This window comes from Odontesthes bonariensis, chromosome 23 (genome assembly GCF_027942865.1).
Source record: "Odontesthes bonariensis isolate fOdoBon6 chromosome 23, fOdoBon6.hap1, whole genome shotgun sequence".
Taxonomy (NCBI): domain Eukaryota; kingdom Metazoa; phylum Chordata; class Actinopteri; order Atheriniformes; family Atherinopsidae; genus Odontesthes; species Odontesthes bonariensis.
The window spans coordinates 21,964,905-21,980,679 of NC_134528.1; the positions used below are offsets into that span (position 1 = coordinate 21,964,905).

General features: G+C 44.3%; 1 protein-coding gene across 2 annotated transcripts in view; it reads left to right on the forward strand.

Moving 5' to 3' along the window:
* The window catches only part of ep300a (EP300 lysine acetyltransferase a), a 34,762-nt gene extending 19,362 nt beyond the window's left edge, over positions 1-15,400 (forward strand). For both annotated transcript variants that reach the window (XM_075457899.1, XM_075457900.1), the window contains exons 16-31: positions 209-327; positions 462-525; positions 789-964; positions 2,788-2,876; positions 3,955-4,035; positions 5,457-5,513; positions 5,626-5,703; positions 5,816-5,883; positions 6,042-6,192; positions 6,434-6,580; positions 6,682-6,795; positions 6,909-7,074; positions 7,239-7,406; positions 7,529-7,690; positions 9,460-9,741; positions 9,881-15,400. In XM_075457899.1, coding sequence (XP_075314014.1) covers positions 209-327; positions 462-525; positions 789-964; positions 2,788-2,876; positions 3,955-4,035; positions 5,457-5,513; positions 5,626-5,703; positions 5,816-5,883; positions 6,042-6,192; positions 6,434-6,580; positions 6,682-6,795; positions 6,909-7,074; positions 7,239-7,406; positions 7,529-7,690; positions 9,460-9,741; positions 9,881-13,060 — 5,102 coding nt within the window. In that variant the 3' untranslated portion in view covers positions 13,061-15,400. The remainder of the gene's footprint in view (positions 1-208; positions 328-461; positions 526-788; positions 965-2,787; positions 2,877-3,954; positions 4,036-5,456; positions 5,514-5,625; positions 5,704-5,815; positions 5,884-6,041; positions 6,193-6,433; positions 6,581-6,681; positions 6,796-6,908; positions 7,075-7,238; positions 7,407-7,528; positions 7,691-9,459; positions 9,742-9,880) is intronic.
* The last annotated feature ends 375 nt before the right edge of the window (positions 15,401-15,775 follow it).

The window sequence follows — 15,775 nt, forward strand, 5'->3', positions numbered from 1 at the left end:
GCTTTAGTTTCTGCAACTTTTTATTTTGTTGTTGTTTCTTTGGGTTTTTTTGACATTTCAAACAGTTGATGTTGGTCCAAATTACAGAATTTGTTATGAAATCCCAAAGACTAAATGAAGGTGTGAGAATTTATTTGCTCATTCAGTACTGCTCATTTTGGCTTCTCTGTCACCTCATTCTCGTCTCTGATCTCCATCTTGTTCGTAGTCTTTAAGCCGGAGGAGCTCCGCCAGGCGCTGATGCCCACACTAGAATCCCTCTACAGACAGGACCCAGAGTCTCTGCCCTTCAGAATGCCCGTTGACCCACAACTGCTATGCATACCTGTATGTATCACTCCTGATGTTAAAGTCTTGCATGCTTTACGAGTGCAATGAGAAAGCTTCCATCTCTTGACCCTATCAGCTTTTCCTGACTTTATGTGTGTTCATTAATTTACAAATAAATTGTGTTGTTCCAGGACTACTTTGACATTGTAAAAAACCCCATGGACCTATCAACTATCAAGCGAAAGTTAGACACAGGTTTGTGCTGGTTGCTCCGTAATCCAGTGTTAATTCCTAAGAAACTTGGTGAACTATGTTAAACAGTGAATAAATCAGATTTGTATAGTTTTGTTTTGTATAATTCCCTTTTCAATTCTTTTATGTAATATGCTGTGCAGATTTAAGATATATATATATATATACACATTGCTTTCTACTCCGTTTTTTTTCTCTTAGGAGATATCGTACTATGACCACGGTCCCTTTACTTCATCACTCTGTTGTTTGTGGTTTGATTTCAGGTCAGTACCAGGATCCCTGGCAGTATGTGGATGACATCTGGCTGATGTTCAACAATGCCTGGCTGTACAATCGGAAAACATCGCGAGTCTACAAGTACTGCTCCAAGCTGGCCGAAGTTTTCGAGCAGGAGATTGACCCTGTGATGCAAAGCCTCGGCTACTGTTGCGGAAGGAAGGTGAGACGGAGTGCTGAATAAGTGACACAAGGGCTCTTTTTTTTGGATGAGTGACAAGGATTGGTCATGATTAAGTAACAGTTCCTTAACTGTAGAATAGATGAGCGTCGGAGCAAATCTTGCTCCTGATGACGTCATTTTGACAGAAATTGTCAGAAAAGGGAAAAAAAAAAAGCATTTTTAGCTCTGTATGTAAAAATAATAAGTGGATAAATGTAACAAAGATGAAAATTGAGCATGAAGATATGTGGGCAACTGTAGAAGAACTGGACACCAGTGAGATATGTAGTATGTGTTTGGGATGTTCTTCATTTTCTGGTCAGAGTAGCCAGATTAATGCAGTCGGCCATAAAACTGAAACTTCAACTTTACAGCAACGGTGCCAGCTGTGATGAGCTAGCCGTACCACAACAACCTCATCATTTAGCAACAACCATAAAGTATTCCTGAAAGTCTGGGACAATTACTGCTAACAAAAAAAAACAAAAAACGGTTGAACCGATATATCTTACACAGCACTGCAAACTCCTCCCATTTCCAAATGTTTATGCTGGCGATGTGCCTGTGTCAAGGTTATGTCTAAAAGAGCTGGTGTGCCTGAAAGCTTTAATCGTGTTTCAGATGCAGACTCTTAACTTTGCTCATTCGTGTCTGAAAATGGAAGCGGAGAAGTGGGTTAATGGCTAAATTTGGCCAGGGCCATACCATCAACATATCACATTTCAGCTCTCATTAGAGTCTGCTATTTTTGTATTTGCAGACAAATAACCAAACTGATTGGCTTGTGATGGGAGAGCCTGGGTAAAGGCTTGACTTATGACAATAAGACAAAGTAGCACTTGACCATAGTTTTGTAAATTAATTAATTACAGGCAAGTAAACAAATCACCATGGGCCAACTCCTGTTTCCTTTTCCCCACACATTACAGTATGCAAGTCACTATTAGTGACCACTTAAAGGGATAGTTCGCCTCTTTTGACATGAAGCTGTATGACATCCCATATTAGCAATATCATTTATGAACATTGACTTACCCCCCGCTGCGTCCTGTGAGCGGAGTTCCAGCTGAGTTTTGGCGTCCACGAAGCTAGTCCGGCTAGTTGGCTGGGGCTTGAAAAATAAAGCGTCTTGCTTCTCAAAAAAATATGCGTTCAAAAGAGTAATACATTTGCATCACAAAATCGTTCTCGATGGAAAAAGTCAGACCTCACTTCGCTTGGCGCTATTTTTGCCTCCCTTGATATCAATGCGTCCAATGTAAACTGTGCAGACCGAAGAGCAGACCGAGCACTCCCCTGCTTCCGAGCATCAAACACCGTAACAGGTGCAGCTATCGCTAGGTGGCTTGACGCATTGATATCAAGGGAGGCAAAAATAGCGCCAAGCGAAGCTTTATTTTTCAAGCCCCAGCCAACTAGCCGGACTAGCTTCGTGGACGCCAAAACTCAGCTGGAACTCCGCTCACAGGACGCAGCGGGGGGTAAGTCAATGTTCATAAATGATATTGCTAATATGGGATGTCATACAGCTTCATGTCAAAAGAGGCGAACTATCCCTTTAAGTTGTTCTCAAGGACCATAAATAGCAGCCCAATTTGTATATTTTTGATGCTATCACATGATTAGAATTTGAGCTAGCTGCTTCACTTAAAAGCCACGTCAACTTTGTTTTATGTATTTATTAATCGGGGTAACGCAGCCCCGGGATTTTTCCGTCAAATGTTTGTTTTGTTTGACCAGAAGAAGACTGAGGAGCTGTGTACCGTTCTTGATGGTCATGACATTCATATGTTCTGTATCCTGTTTTTGCTTCTGTCCATCAGCTGGAGTTCTCTCCTCAGACACTGTGCTGCTATGGGAAGCAGCTCTGCACTATTCCCAGAGATGCTGTTTACTTCAGCTACCAGAACAGGTACAGATGGAGGGGAGTAATTAAGGGTAAAGGGAAGTCTAGATGCGTTAAAGGAGGAAGAGATTGTGAGATGGATTACTTTAACAGACTGACAGAAATAATGAAAATATGTAAAGGCTTATTAAAACACACTTTAGAGTGTGTTTGGAAGATACCAAGTGTTTTATCAACATGTTGATTTGATTAATGTTGTTTACCTAAACTATTCCCTTCACTTCATGTTCCCCACATTGTTTTTTTTTTTTGTTTTGTTTTTGAATGTCCATGTGATGCCTAATACAGACATTTTAACAGTCAGTCCACTTATGTTGATGTTGATGCTGCGTGTGAACTGGGCCAGTGTGTACTGAAAAGGTTGAACAGGCAAAGTGAAGGAAATTAATTTTTTTCTGGTGTTTGAGGGGTTTACTGAACTTCGTACAGTAAACACGTATAAGACTTGGGTTTTATCAATGCTCTTTCAGCATGATGGTCTCCCTCTTTCTTCACCCTGCCTGTCTTCAGACTTTTTGTACACCCATGAAAACCTTACCTAGTGTGAAAAGGACCGACTTTAAAATGAGCTGCTTGAATGAACAGCTGAGCAGTTGTCTGTACTTCATATTTGTTCAGTGATACATGTATCACGTCCTGTGCTCCAACTTCCTGCTCCAGTGCTCCTGTTTAGCTTCTGTTAACTCTGCTCTGATGCTGGTCGCTGTTGCTCGTCCTCTCATGTCCAAATTGCTAATCTGTACTTTGCCTCGGCTCTCTGCTGCGTGTTGTCTTGGATGTTTGTCTTGTTCTGTATGACCCGTTTGTCCTCTGTCAACTTTGGCTTGCTTTTGCCTTCACCTACCATGCACCTGCAAACCCATCCCCCATTTCCTCACCCCTCAAAATCATGACTGGCTGTTGCGATGACGACTCCCTGCTGTCCTGCGCTTCTACTTCCTGCACTCCCTGCTTGCTTCGCTTGCGGCACCCTGCCTTGCCCATGTCCCATACCATTTGGTGACCGCCCTTCCATGCGCTGTCTGTGATTGACTGCTGTGGGGGAACGGTGTAGTTCACCAAAATTTGGACTTATTGCTAACAGGTACCACTACTGTGAGAAGTGCTTCAACGAGATCCAGGGAGAAAGCGTATCCCTGGGTGACGACCCTACCCAGCCACAGACGTGAGTGTTAGACCATATGATGGGCACCTTTTTCTTTCATTCTTAACAGTATCCGCTACTAGTGCTGGGCGGTATACCGGTTCACACCGAATACCGGTTTATAATTTCATTATGATATGAATTTTTAATATACCGCCATACCGGTGTATTTGATTACACAACGGGGGGGGAACGCTGCGTCGCGCGACATTGTTTGAGACGGGACCCTTTTCAGTGTTGCGCTTCTAAACACGCATGTTTACTGTCTATTTTTATCTCTATTTAAAAAATACTCGTATTCATTAGCTGCATTTCCTTTCCTTGCTCTCCCTCCGTCTCTGTCAGTCACGCGTCTCTCTCACATAGCCTACACACACACACACAGCCCCTCCCCTCCCCTCCGTGCACACCGCGTGTGTCTCCATCAGCGATGTCATCCCTGGAAGCTTGCTAGCTTCAGCGTCGCGTTAGATTAGCTCAACCGAAAGAAGACGGCTGGCGAAATTCACAAAAGGTTGGTATCACGTGCAACTTTATAAAGTCACACATTAAAAAGTCCTATAAAAATATTTTTAATACAATGTTGTACCGTCCCGACCCATAGCAAACAAGCGATTACGCCTTCTTTATAAAGTTAACTAGTCGCAAGTTTGCCGTTAAAAAAAAAAAAAATGTAGTTGGGTTGTCGAGGTCAAAACACTAGCAGCTGTGAATCAAATAAAGTAGGTTTTTTAAACTCTTACACTGAATGTTTGCTGCTTCAATCCAGATGAGTATTGAACAATATTTTCCGCGATTGAAAAAGAGACGTGTTGAGGATGAGGACCAGCCTGAACTGGAGGTATCAGTCTGAAACAGCTGAACAGTCCGACCAGTGTAATTAGCCATGTTATTAATTTGTTTACAATGAAGATGTGAATATTAATACAATAAAGTTCTGTGTGACCAATTATTAACAAAGGAATTATTTTGAAGAATTTTTATTTTAATTTTTAATTCTGTTCTCAATTTGTAGAAAATGCTGTGAACACCTAATTATGCATGAAAAAAAAAATACCATGAAACCGTGATAACGTGATATGTATTTTTGGTCATACCGCCCAGCACTATCCGCTACACAGCAAGAATATACCACATGCTTTTTTTTGTTTTGTTTTGTTGTCCTATTATAAGTCCTGTCAAGTGTAGCAAAGTACAAATGATAATGGAACAACATTGCATCACTGTAAAAGGTTGCGTTGCAAAATGATTATTTCAGTCACTTTGTTTGAATGAAATAAATGCCATCACCTAATGTTTAGCTTTACAATATCGTAAAGTAATAAACGTAGCATTTTCCTCTTGGTTCACACATTTTCTCTGAAAGGATCTTACTTACTGACTATTTGCGCCCCCCCAAACAAACATGTTTTTGTTTTTTACTACCTCTGCTGTAATTTCAGGTCAATTAACAAGGATCAGTTTGAGAAGAAGAAGAATGACACACTGGACCCTGAACTGTGAGTCTACTGCTGACCATGTCATATCATAGAATTGGAGAGAAATTAGTTTCAAGGACTTGCGGTGTGTCGTTGGTGTCCTCGGTGTCCTCATGTGTGTCCCTGGTTTTAGGCTTGTTGAATGTATGGACTGCGGGCGCAGGATGCATCAGATCTGTGTTTTGCACAATGACACAATCTGGCCATCAGGGTGAGTAACTTTCTTAAGGTTTGTGTGGGTTTTCTGTCTATTAGCAAAATGCTGTTTTGCTTTTTCTTTTAAATTTAATTCCGCTGTCTTTTTTTTCTGTTTGTTTTATCAGTTTTGTATGTGATGGCTGCTTAAAAAAGACAAATAAGACGAGGAAAGAGAACAAGTACTCTGCCAAAAGTAAGTGACAATGCTTTGATCCCAATGTAATTCATCCCACTTTTGACCCATTTATATAAGACTGTACATTTCCGTTTGGAATACTTAGGATTTTCTTCATTAGTGTCGCTGTATGTTCCTGTTTTTTTTAAATTGTTGACTAACTCTCACACAAACAGGGTTGCCCCAGACTAAGTTGGGATGCTTTCTGGAGTTGAGGGTGAATGACTTCTTGAAGCGTCAGACCCAAATCGAGGCTGGAGAGGTTTTCATTCGCGTCGTCCACGTCTCTGACAAAGTGGTGGAAGTTAAACCAGGCATGAAGTCCAGGTAAAATAACACAGCTGCCTTTTGTTCATACATTTATTACATTTTTAAATTTTGGTCTCTAGGCTCAAATAATAAATTTTTTTACTGAATTATTAAAGTTTCTGTTTAAAAGTGAAAGCATTGTGTTGAATTGATTAGCCTTTTTGACTTTAATTCAGTTGAGAGTTTGTCTCTGTTTTCTGTTTGTTGATGCAGATTAATGTTTGACAGTCTCTACGGTTATTCCTTATTTTCTCTCCAGATTTGTGGACAGCGGCGAGATGTCGGAGTCTTTCCCATACAGGACAAAAGCCCTTTTTGCGTTTGAGGACATCGACGGTTCAGACGTCTGCTTCTTTGGCATGCATGTCCAGGAGTATGGGTCCGACTGCCCTCAGCCCAACCAGAGGTAAGCACTTTGTTAACCTTATTCGTTGTTGTGACGTTTGTTTTAAAAGTTGTTTACACAAAACTAATGTTTTCTTCTTTTCTTTTTTTTTTTTCTCTCAGGCGAGTGTACATTTCCTACCTGGACAGCGTACACTTTTTTCGACCGCGCAGTCTTAGAACAGCAGTTTACCATGAAGTCCTCATTGGCTACTTGGAGTATGTCAAGAGGTTGGGGTGAGTTCTGCTGCACAGTGGGAGGTTCTGTTTTCATCGCGGTACATTAATGATTGCTCTCTTCATTCATGCTTTGTGGTCATTGTCTCTTTTCTCTTCTGTGTCCTCCTTAGTTACACCACTGGCCACATCTGGGCTTGCCCACCCAGTGAGGGTGACGACTATATCTTCCACTGCCACCCTGTAGATCAGAAGATCCCGAAGCCCAAACGACTTCAGGAGTGGTACAAGAAAATGCTAGACAAAGCCGTGGCAGAGCGAATAGTACACGACTACAAGGTACACATGATTATAAAAAGTATTATGTTTTGAAGATGTAGTTCTGTTTTTTTAGGATTGCGGCGAGTGTGCTTCTCTTGTTAGCTCTCATGTACAATGTTTGTGATGACACTTTGTTTATTTGAGCAAATACCTAAATTTCTTTTGTGCTTTACCCTCAAAAGGATGTCTTCAAGCAGGCGACAGAGGATCGCTTGACAAGTGCCAATGAACTGCCTTATTTTGAGGGTGACTTTTGGCCCAATGTGCTGGAGGAGGGCATCAAAGAGCTGGAGCAGGAGGAGGAGGAGAGGAAAAGGGAGGAGAACAGCACTTCCAATGAGAGTATTGACGTAAGAGCGAATCCATCTGTACGATCCCTGAACCTACAAGCATTCTACTTTTTGGGTCAGCACTATGATTGATTTGTTTATTCATTTTCCCTTCTTCTTTTTTTTGTTGTTGTTGTACGCAGGACACAAAAAGTGACAGCAAAAACGCAAAGAAGAAGAACAACAAAAAGACGAGTAAGAACAAGAGCAGCTTGAGCCGAGCCAATAAGAAGAAGCCAGGGATGCCAAATGTCTCCAATGACCTTTCACAGAAACTCTATGCCACTATGGAAAAACACAAGGAGGTATGAGGAGGAGGAAAACATGGCAGACACTTTTTGCATTCATTAAACTTTTTTTTCCCCCAATAGAATTGTCATAGAAGTTCACCATTGCCACTATTTTTAAACAGAAATTCCTAAATCCAGCTGTGGTCAGCCATGTTTCCAAGGACCACAGTTACCCCACATGTGAAGCTGTAGTGCTTGTGTGTGTCAACACCAGCTTTTTGGCTAATTTTAGTGTTTTTAAAGCGATGTTATTTCATCTGTTCTTTCCCTGTTAAAGGTGCCATGGCATGAAAATAAATGGAGGCTTTTATATATTTTTATAGGCTTTAGTGGTGCAGAATTACAGCCAGTCCCCAAAATGAGCTTTCCTTAGGATCCTCAGAATGAGCTGTTTAGGGTCTGCAGCTTTAAATGCAAATTAGGAGGAGAAAGGCGGGGCAAAGCGGAGGGTGGGGGTGTGGCCTTAATTACGCCCGTGGTACCATGCGCAAATGTTTTGTGAATCGCTATGGCACGCAGATGGCACGGCAGCCCTATGCCGTAAAACTAGCGAAACCTGTTTAAATGAGCTTACTTTGACAATATGACGAACGAGTTAGTGAACAACTTTTCTAACACAGTCAAACATCAAGCAAGTGCTAAACAAGACACAGAGGGTCAAAAAAGGCGTGCGTGAAGGGGAAAGCAGGAGTGAGGATTTTGTTATTCTCATCTGATTGCTCTGGTTTGCAAAGATGCACGTAGCGCTAGCGCTGGAACCATGAGTGAATCATTATCCTGATGAAATGCACTGAATTTGCGGATTCAGTGTTCTTCAGGAAGCTTGAAGTAGGGGTTTTTGGTCTAAAATGAACGAGCTAACCATCTCATGGGCATGCAAACACTTCCAACAGCCCAGTTGGCAGAGATGAGAGCTTGCAGATGCTATTAGCTGCATAGCTAACGATGCAGACACTTTCTTGTGGTAACAAGCTATGTAACTATACTGTACATACAGGAAAGCAACACAATTATAGAGCGTCAAATTACTTACTTGTCCAAGGTCTGTAGTTGGGCCAAAGAGAGTTGGTACTGATCCAAGGTTAATTTTCAGACGTTCGGCAAGGCCAGCTCGGTATTGGCCCAAGTTCTGGAAACATTCGTTTGGCGCACACATACACAAATCTCTTCGGTTCTGTCGTCACTTTCCCAGAAAAAACAAAATTTGTCCACTGGCTCTTTAGAGGTTCTGATGCAGGAGCTCTAAACAGATTTTTACATCCATGTACGGAGCAATGAGCTGGCCAAAGAGCTGTGGGCGGGGAAAGGCAGTTTTGGCATGGCCATATACGGGCTCTGGGGGGAAACAACCTCGACGTCATATGAGGCGCCACGTCATAAGAGGCGGCTTTCCCGATCAGGCCATCTGCATGGTCACATTACCAAAGGCGGAGAATAATTTCCACTGCATGGTTTAGGTCAATCGTCATTTTTAGCCACTGGGGGACCGCAGGCAGGCTAGGGGAACTCATATTAATGTTAAACAACCTTAAAAAGTGAAAACTTCATGCCATGGCTCCTTTTAAATGAACTAGTCAAAAGTATTAAACTACATGGCAAAAGTAGATGATTCTGGGCTACTTGCTCATGCTGAATATGTTTGGGAGACTTGGTGAAGGAGTGGAATGAATTCAAAAATGGAAAATGGTTCAACTATTTACTGGGTTTTCTTCTCTTGGCACAGATCTGAAATCATTGCATTTTTCTTCTCTCTCATCTGCTGTCCTTTCTTTCTCCTGTCCTAGGTGTTCTTTGTGATCCGGTTGATTGCGGCCCCCATGGCGAATGCCTTGCCCCCCATTGTAGACCCAGATCCCCTCATGGCATGCGACCTCATGGACGGCCGTGATGCTTTCCTGACGCTAGCCCGGGACAAACACCTTGAGTTCAGCTCACTCAGGAGGTCCATGTGGAGCTCCATGTGCATGCTGGTGGAGTTGCATAACCAAAGCCAGGACCGCTTTGTTTACACGTGCAATGAGTGCAAGCACCACGTGGAGACTCGCTTCCACTGTACTGTTTGTGAGGTAAGTTGGGGAAGTGAGGTTGTTTGAGTGGGACTGATGAGTTACAATGAATGTATCCAGGTTTTAGAGTTTGTTGTGCTACAGTGAAACCTTCATCATCTTACATGCTTAACAGCCATTTTTTTGCCATTTGTCCCAGGATTACGACCTCTGCATCACGTGTTACAACACTAAGGGCCACGAGCACAAGATGGAGAAGCTCGGCCTCGGCTTGGATGATGAGAGCAGCAACCAGGCTGCTGCAACCACTCAGAGCCCCGGAGACTCGCGTCGCCTCAGCATCCAGCGTTGCATCCAGTCCCTCGTCCATGCATGCCAGTGTCGAAACGCAAACTGTTCACTGCCGTCCTGCCAGAAGATGAAACGCGTCGTTCAACACACAAAAGGTTGCAAGAGAAAAACCAACGGTGGCTGCCCCATCTGCAAGCAGCTCATTGCATTGTGTTGCTACCACGCTAAGCACTGTCAGGAGAACAAGTGTCCAGTTCCGTTCTGTCTAAATATCAAGCACAAGCTTCGCCAGCAGCAGCTGCAACACAGGCTGCAGCAAGCCCAGATGCTAAGAAGGAGAATGGCCAGCATGCAGAGGGTAGGCCAGCCTGCGGCAGTAGGTGCACCTGGGGGTAACGGCCTGCCCTCTCCAGGAGGCAATAATGGAGCAACTGGTCCTGCTACCCCTACATCAGTTGGCACGCAGCCTCCAACCCCACAGACGCCCACCCAGGGTAACATGCCTGCACTTCCTCAGCCGCAGGGAGTCGGGATGAGTGGAATGGGAACTCCAGGCCAACAACTGCAGGTTCAGCAAAGTGGTGCCATTCCCCCTCAACACCATCTCCATCAGTTTCAGACAGTGGGTGCAGGTGGGATGATGAATTCTCCTCAACAGCAGATGGTGCCTCAGCTGCAGCAGCAAGCTCCCAATGTCCAGCAGCTCCAGCAACAACATCCTGGAGGGTTGCCTCCGTACAACCCCAGACCAGCCGGAGCATCTCCTCTCCACCAGTCGCTGGGAAAACCTGGACTGGGTCCAGCCACTCCCCCTCAGCAGCAGCAACAAGCAAACCAGGGACAAGGGTCCATGCCGGTCCATGTCCGTCCCCCTCTGGCTGCTGTAGAGACAGCCCTAAAAATCCAGCGCCTCGCAGAGACCCAAAGACAGCAAGCCCAAGCACAGATCCGGGGCTTGGGACAGGGGGGAATGATTCCCTCACATCCTCACCACCAGAACAGCCAGGCCCAGATGGGAATGCCCCACATTGGGGCCCAAGGCATGCCTCCCCAGGCTCAGGGTGTTGTTGGAAGAACTATTTTGGACCCACAGCAGCAGGGAATGCTCGCTGGAATGCAGCATGGTAGCTCTCAGTCGCAGTTGCCACCTCAAGTTCAGCAGCAGCTGCAGCAGGCCCAGCAGATCGGCGGTGGACAGCTTCAGCCCACAAACCAGCAGTGGGTTGCTGGGGGACCACCTATGAACCCACAACAAAGACCAGGCATGATGGCTCACATGGCACCACAGCAGCAGCCAGGACTTCCCCAACAACAGCAGCAACCAATGAATCAGCAACAGCCTCAACCAGGAAACCGTGGGTTGATGCAGGTGATCGGTGTATCAGGAGCAGCAACGGGAGGATCTGCTTCCATAGCAGGGGCAGCTGCATCAGGAAACTTACCCCAGGCAGCGTTACAAGAGCTCCTGCGAACACTGCGCTCCCCAAGCTCACCCTTGCAACAGCAACAAGTCCTCAACATTCTCCGTTCCAACCCAACCCTTATGGCTGCTTTTATTCGGCAGAGAGCAGCCAGGTATCAAGGTCAGGGAGGTCCTGGAGGAGCAGGAGGACCCACACAAGGAGGTCCAGCAGGTGTGAGGTTCCCTGGAGCTGCTGGAGGGTTGCCTGGTGTAGGTGGGCCTGGAGCCAACCAGCTTGCTAATTTGGATGGACAACAGCAGGTAAATGTAAACCAGACAGGTCAGCCAGGGATGAATATAGCTCAAGGTGGAGCAGGGGGAGGAAATATGCCCACTATGGCTCAGCTCCAGCAGTTGCAACAGCAACAGCAACAGCAACAGCAACAGCAACAGCAACAGCAGCAGCAGCAGCAGCAGCAGCGCCCAATGTTGCCAGGGAATCTACAGCAACAGCAAATGGCTGCATTGCAGCAGCAACAGCAGGGAGCAATGCAAGCAGGGCAACAAGGAAACATGACAAATATGAATCCACAGTTCAGAGAGTTGATGAGAAGACACCTGTTGCAGCAGCAACAGCAGCAACAACAACAACAACAACAACAGCAGCAACAGCAGCAAATGGGAAACCACGGGCAGTTCCAGCAACAGCAAGGCCAGCAAAGTTTCGTGCAGCATGGCCAGGGACAGCCTTCATCTCAGCCTCAGCCTGCAGGTGGAGGTGTGGGGGTTCCGCAGCAGCAGCAGCAAGGAGGACCACAGGCTGGACCAGGACAAGGATACTCTAACTCCATGTCACAAGTAGCTGCTGCACTTCAGCAAAGGCTCCAGCATCAGATGCAGATGCAGCAACAGCAGCAACAGCAGCAGCAGCAGCAGCAGCAGAATTCAATGGGTGGTCATCAAGGACAAGATGGGGGGCCCAGCGGGGCTGCTGGAGGACCACCGCTCCAGCCTGGACAAGGTGGATCGGGGCCGGGGCAACAACAAAGTGGAGTTGGAGGGGTCAGTGGTGGGCCCGTGCTGCCGCAGACGTCCCAAGGAATGCATCACCAGAACATTCACCAGAGACTGCTGCAGCAGCAGCATCTCGGAGGGGGCTCTCCTGCCCACCATAGCAGCCCTATGAGTCCCCAACAGCAGATGGCCCAGTCACCCCACCCCCATCTTCAAGGACAAGGAGGACTTGGTCCAGCTGGATCACTTGGCAGTCAGGTCAGGTCACCTCAGCCCTCACCGAGGCCGCAGTCGCAGCCTCCTCACTCCAGCCCATCCCCACGCATGCAGCCCTCCTCCCAACCTCAGCCGTCGCCTCATCGAATTTCCCCACATACCCAGACTGGGTCACCGCACCCGGGCCACTTAAGTCAACATCACCCAAGTATGGCACCACCCCAACCTCCACAAGCCCAACAGCAAGGGTTGCCCCAGCAGCAGCCGGGTAGTTCGGTAGATCCCAGTCAGTTCAGCTCAGAACAGAACTCGATCATGTCTCAACTGAGTGGGATGACGGGGATGCACGGAGGACAGGGCGGGCAGTCGGACATGTTGGGAGGGAACAATAACAGCAGCAACAACAACAACAACAATCAGGAGCTGGGGACGAACATTAACCACAACCTTATGTAGCCTTGGTTCCATACTGTCTGTCTGGATGCTCTGATCTGTCGCCCCAAAGGACAAACTGCCAGGAACGGACAGCGAGACGGGACTCTTTGGGGTTTTAGAAGTTTTTATTTTTTATTTAAATATTTTTGTGATGTATAAATATGAACTGAAGCTTCCTTCCTATGGGAGATGCGACATTAATCTTAGAAGTCAATAAATGAATAAATTAAAACAATGGTAAGTTATTGCTGTTAATATATATCTATATATTTTTGCCAATTGTGTACAAAAAAAAGGCAGAAAGGCAGTGTTTCAGGTGAAGATATTTCTTCCTTAAGTATATGACACAATATTTTTGGGGACTGCAGATTTTTGCCTTTTTATGAAGATTTTTAAGACTTCAAATGTGGCTAAAAATGAGAGTGAGTTGACATGATGTAACCTTTTTTTTTTTATATATTGTTTTCTTCCTCCTCAAAAACCCTGTCATGATTGTATCTATTTTGCAGAGTACGTTTATTTTACTTCTATATTTTGTTCCCTCTATGAATCGTAAAAAAAAACAAAAAAAAACAAGCATCAGCATATCTTCCGTTACAGAAGTTTTCCTTCTGGACAGTTTTCACAGAATTGTACATTTTACAGTGACTGCAGCAGTTTCCATATATATATATTGTTTGATTAGGTGGGGGAGAAGGGCGTGTTAAATGCAGTTTGATTTCGACAGCTGTCCTCGTTTTTTTTTTTTTTTTTTTTTTTTTTTTTTTGTCTGTGCGTCAGGGCTCATAGGTTTTGAATTAAACCTCAACAGTGTTTTTTTTTTTGGGGGGGGGGGGGCACACGGTGACCACGTCATCAGAACACACAGAAATCCTCGCGCCCCACCTGTCCACCCTCCTGTGAACGAGCACACTTTCCGTTCCCCCCCTCTGTATTCCAGCACGTGCAAAATTGCGGAGGGATTGTCGACGCTTAACCGTGTCGCTGTCGTGTGGGATGGAGCCCGTCTTGAGCTGGTCTGTTTTCACAAACGTTGTAAATATATCGCAGCTGTGTTTATGAACTGTGACGTGGCGCAAAGACTGGTAAAGTTGTCTTGTGCCGCAGAGGTTTACGAAAATCCTGCCTCTACCCTTTAACCCCCCCCCCCACCAACGGTTTTCCTTTTAATGCTTTTGTTCCTCATCCTCATGACTGCCTCTCAGCCACAAGGTTTAATTCAACGTTAGTACTGTACAAATTAAGAAATGGTGGAAATGGATGCTATTATTTCTTTTCTTAGTTTTTTTTTCTGTGAGGAAAGTTAAAGATATTGAAAAAGAAAAAGTGTACATATTAAAAACCTCATGAGCAGGAAGGTTATCTTCTGCTCTCCCCCCCCGCTTTGATTGGATATTTGTATGTGTAAAACAGAAGTGCTCCTGAGCTACTGTACAGTATTGAGGTTTTTCTTTTTTTTCTCGAATATGTACAGTTATGGGGTGTAGTCGGTCACAAGCACCAATGCGCCTTTTTCCGTGTATTTTTGACAAGGTTTTAGAACGGGGGGGGGGGGTTATTTGCAACATGTCACCCACCTTACAAATCTGGGAAAACTTGGGACGTGAAGCCTGCATGAAATGGAGCCGAAGCGAGGTCGTTTGGACAGACGACCCGACATTCACGTGCTCGCTACTTTTTCTTTTCTTTTTTTTTTCCCTTTCTCAAAAGATTGGGCCTGCCGGGTAACGGGGGAGGGGAACACATCAGAACCAGGTTGCAATATATCTTGAGACTTATTTTATAAGAAAAAAATGATAAAACTTGTCTTTTATATATAGATATATTATTTAATTTTATTTTTTGGAAATAAAACTTGAAGCTACAGGAATTATTAGATAAAAACGTTTTGTTTTGTATTAAAGATTTTATGGTGATGCAAAAAGACACTGCAGACAGTCATTCATTCGGTTTGCCCTGGGGAGGCTGTGGAGTCCATGACACCATCCTTTTGATGAAATGTTTTATGTACATGAATATAGTTGTAAACATACTGAATCACTGTACAAACTGATGGCAAACTGAACAAATATTTTCTTTTTTTTTCATTTCTTTTCCTAAAAAGACTGGAAATAAGACTTATTTAAATATTTGTTTAGTATTCAAATGGAATCTCTGACCACTCTTATTTTTCTTTTCTTTTTTTTCTTTTGTTCTTGTTAACATTTTCGGTGCTTGCTGAGAGAAAGCAAAAATAACTGTTGCTCCATTTTCATTAGTTTCTTCTTTTTTTAAGTTATTTTGGTGGCCTGATTGTTTTTTTTTGTTTTTTTTTGCCAATAAATTAATTGTACAATAAAGTATGTTTGTACCATTGGAGAAAAAAAAAGTGTTTTTTTTATTTTTTTCTTGGAAAACAAAACAAAACCAACGCATCAGGTAGCTTAAGGTAGGATTAAGTACAACTGTCAAAAAAAAAAAAAAAACATGCCTCAAAAATAGAAAGAAGTGGAAGAATGATGAATACAATTGGGTCTCGCAGCTCCTCTGGCTTTTCTTTTCTTATAGTCAGGCTTGGACTTCACTAATGAAAAACTACTTTTCATCAATCAGGTTCCAACTTTCTTCTATAGCGGCTAACGGATCGTCCTCATCCTGCAGAGAATGGTCACGGACCCTTTTTATTTTTATCTTCCACCATAAATCCTCAGTCCGACTGAGATCTGGTCGTGGGGCACGTCATTGAGTTGGCGTGTG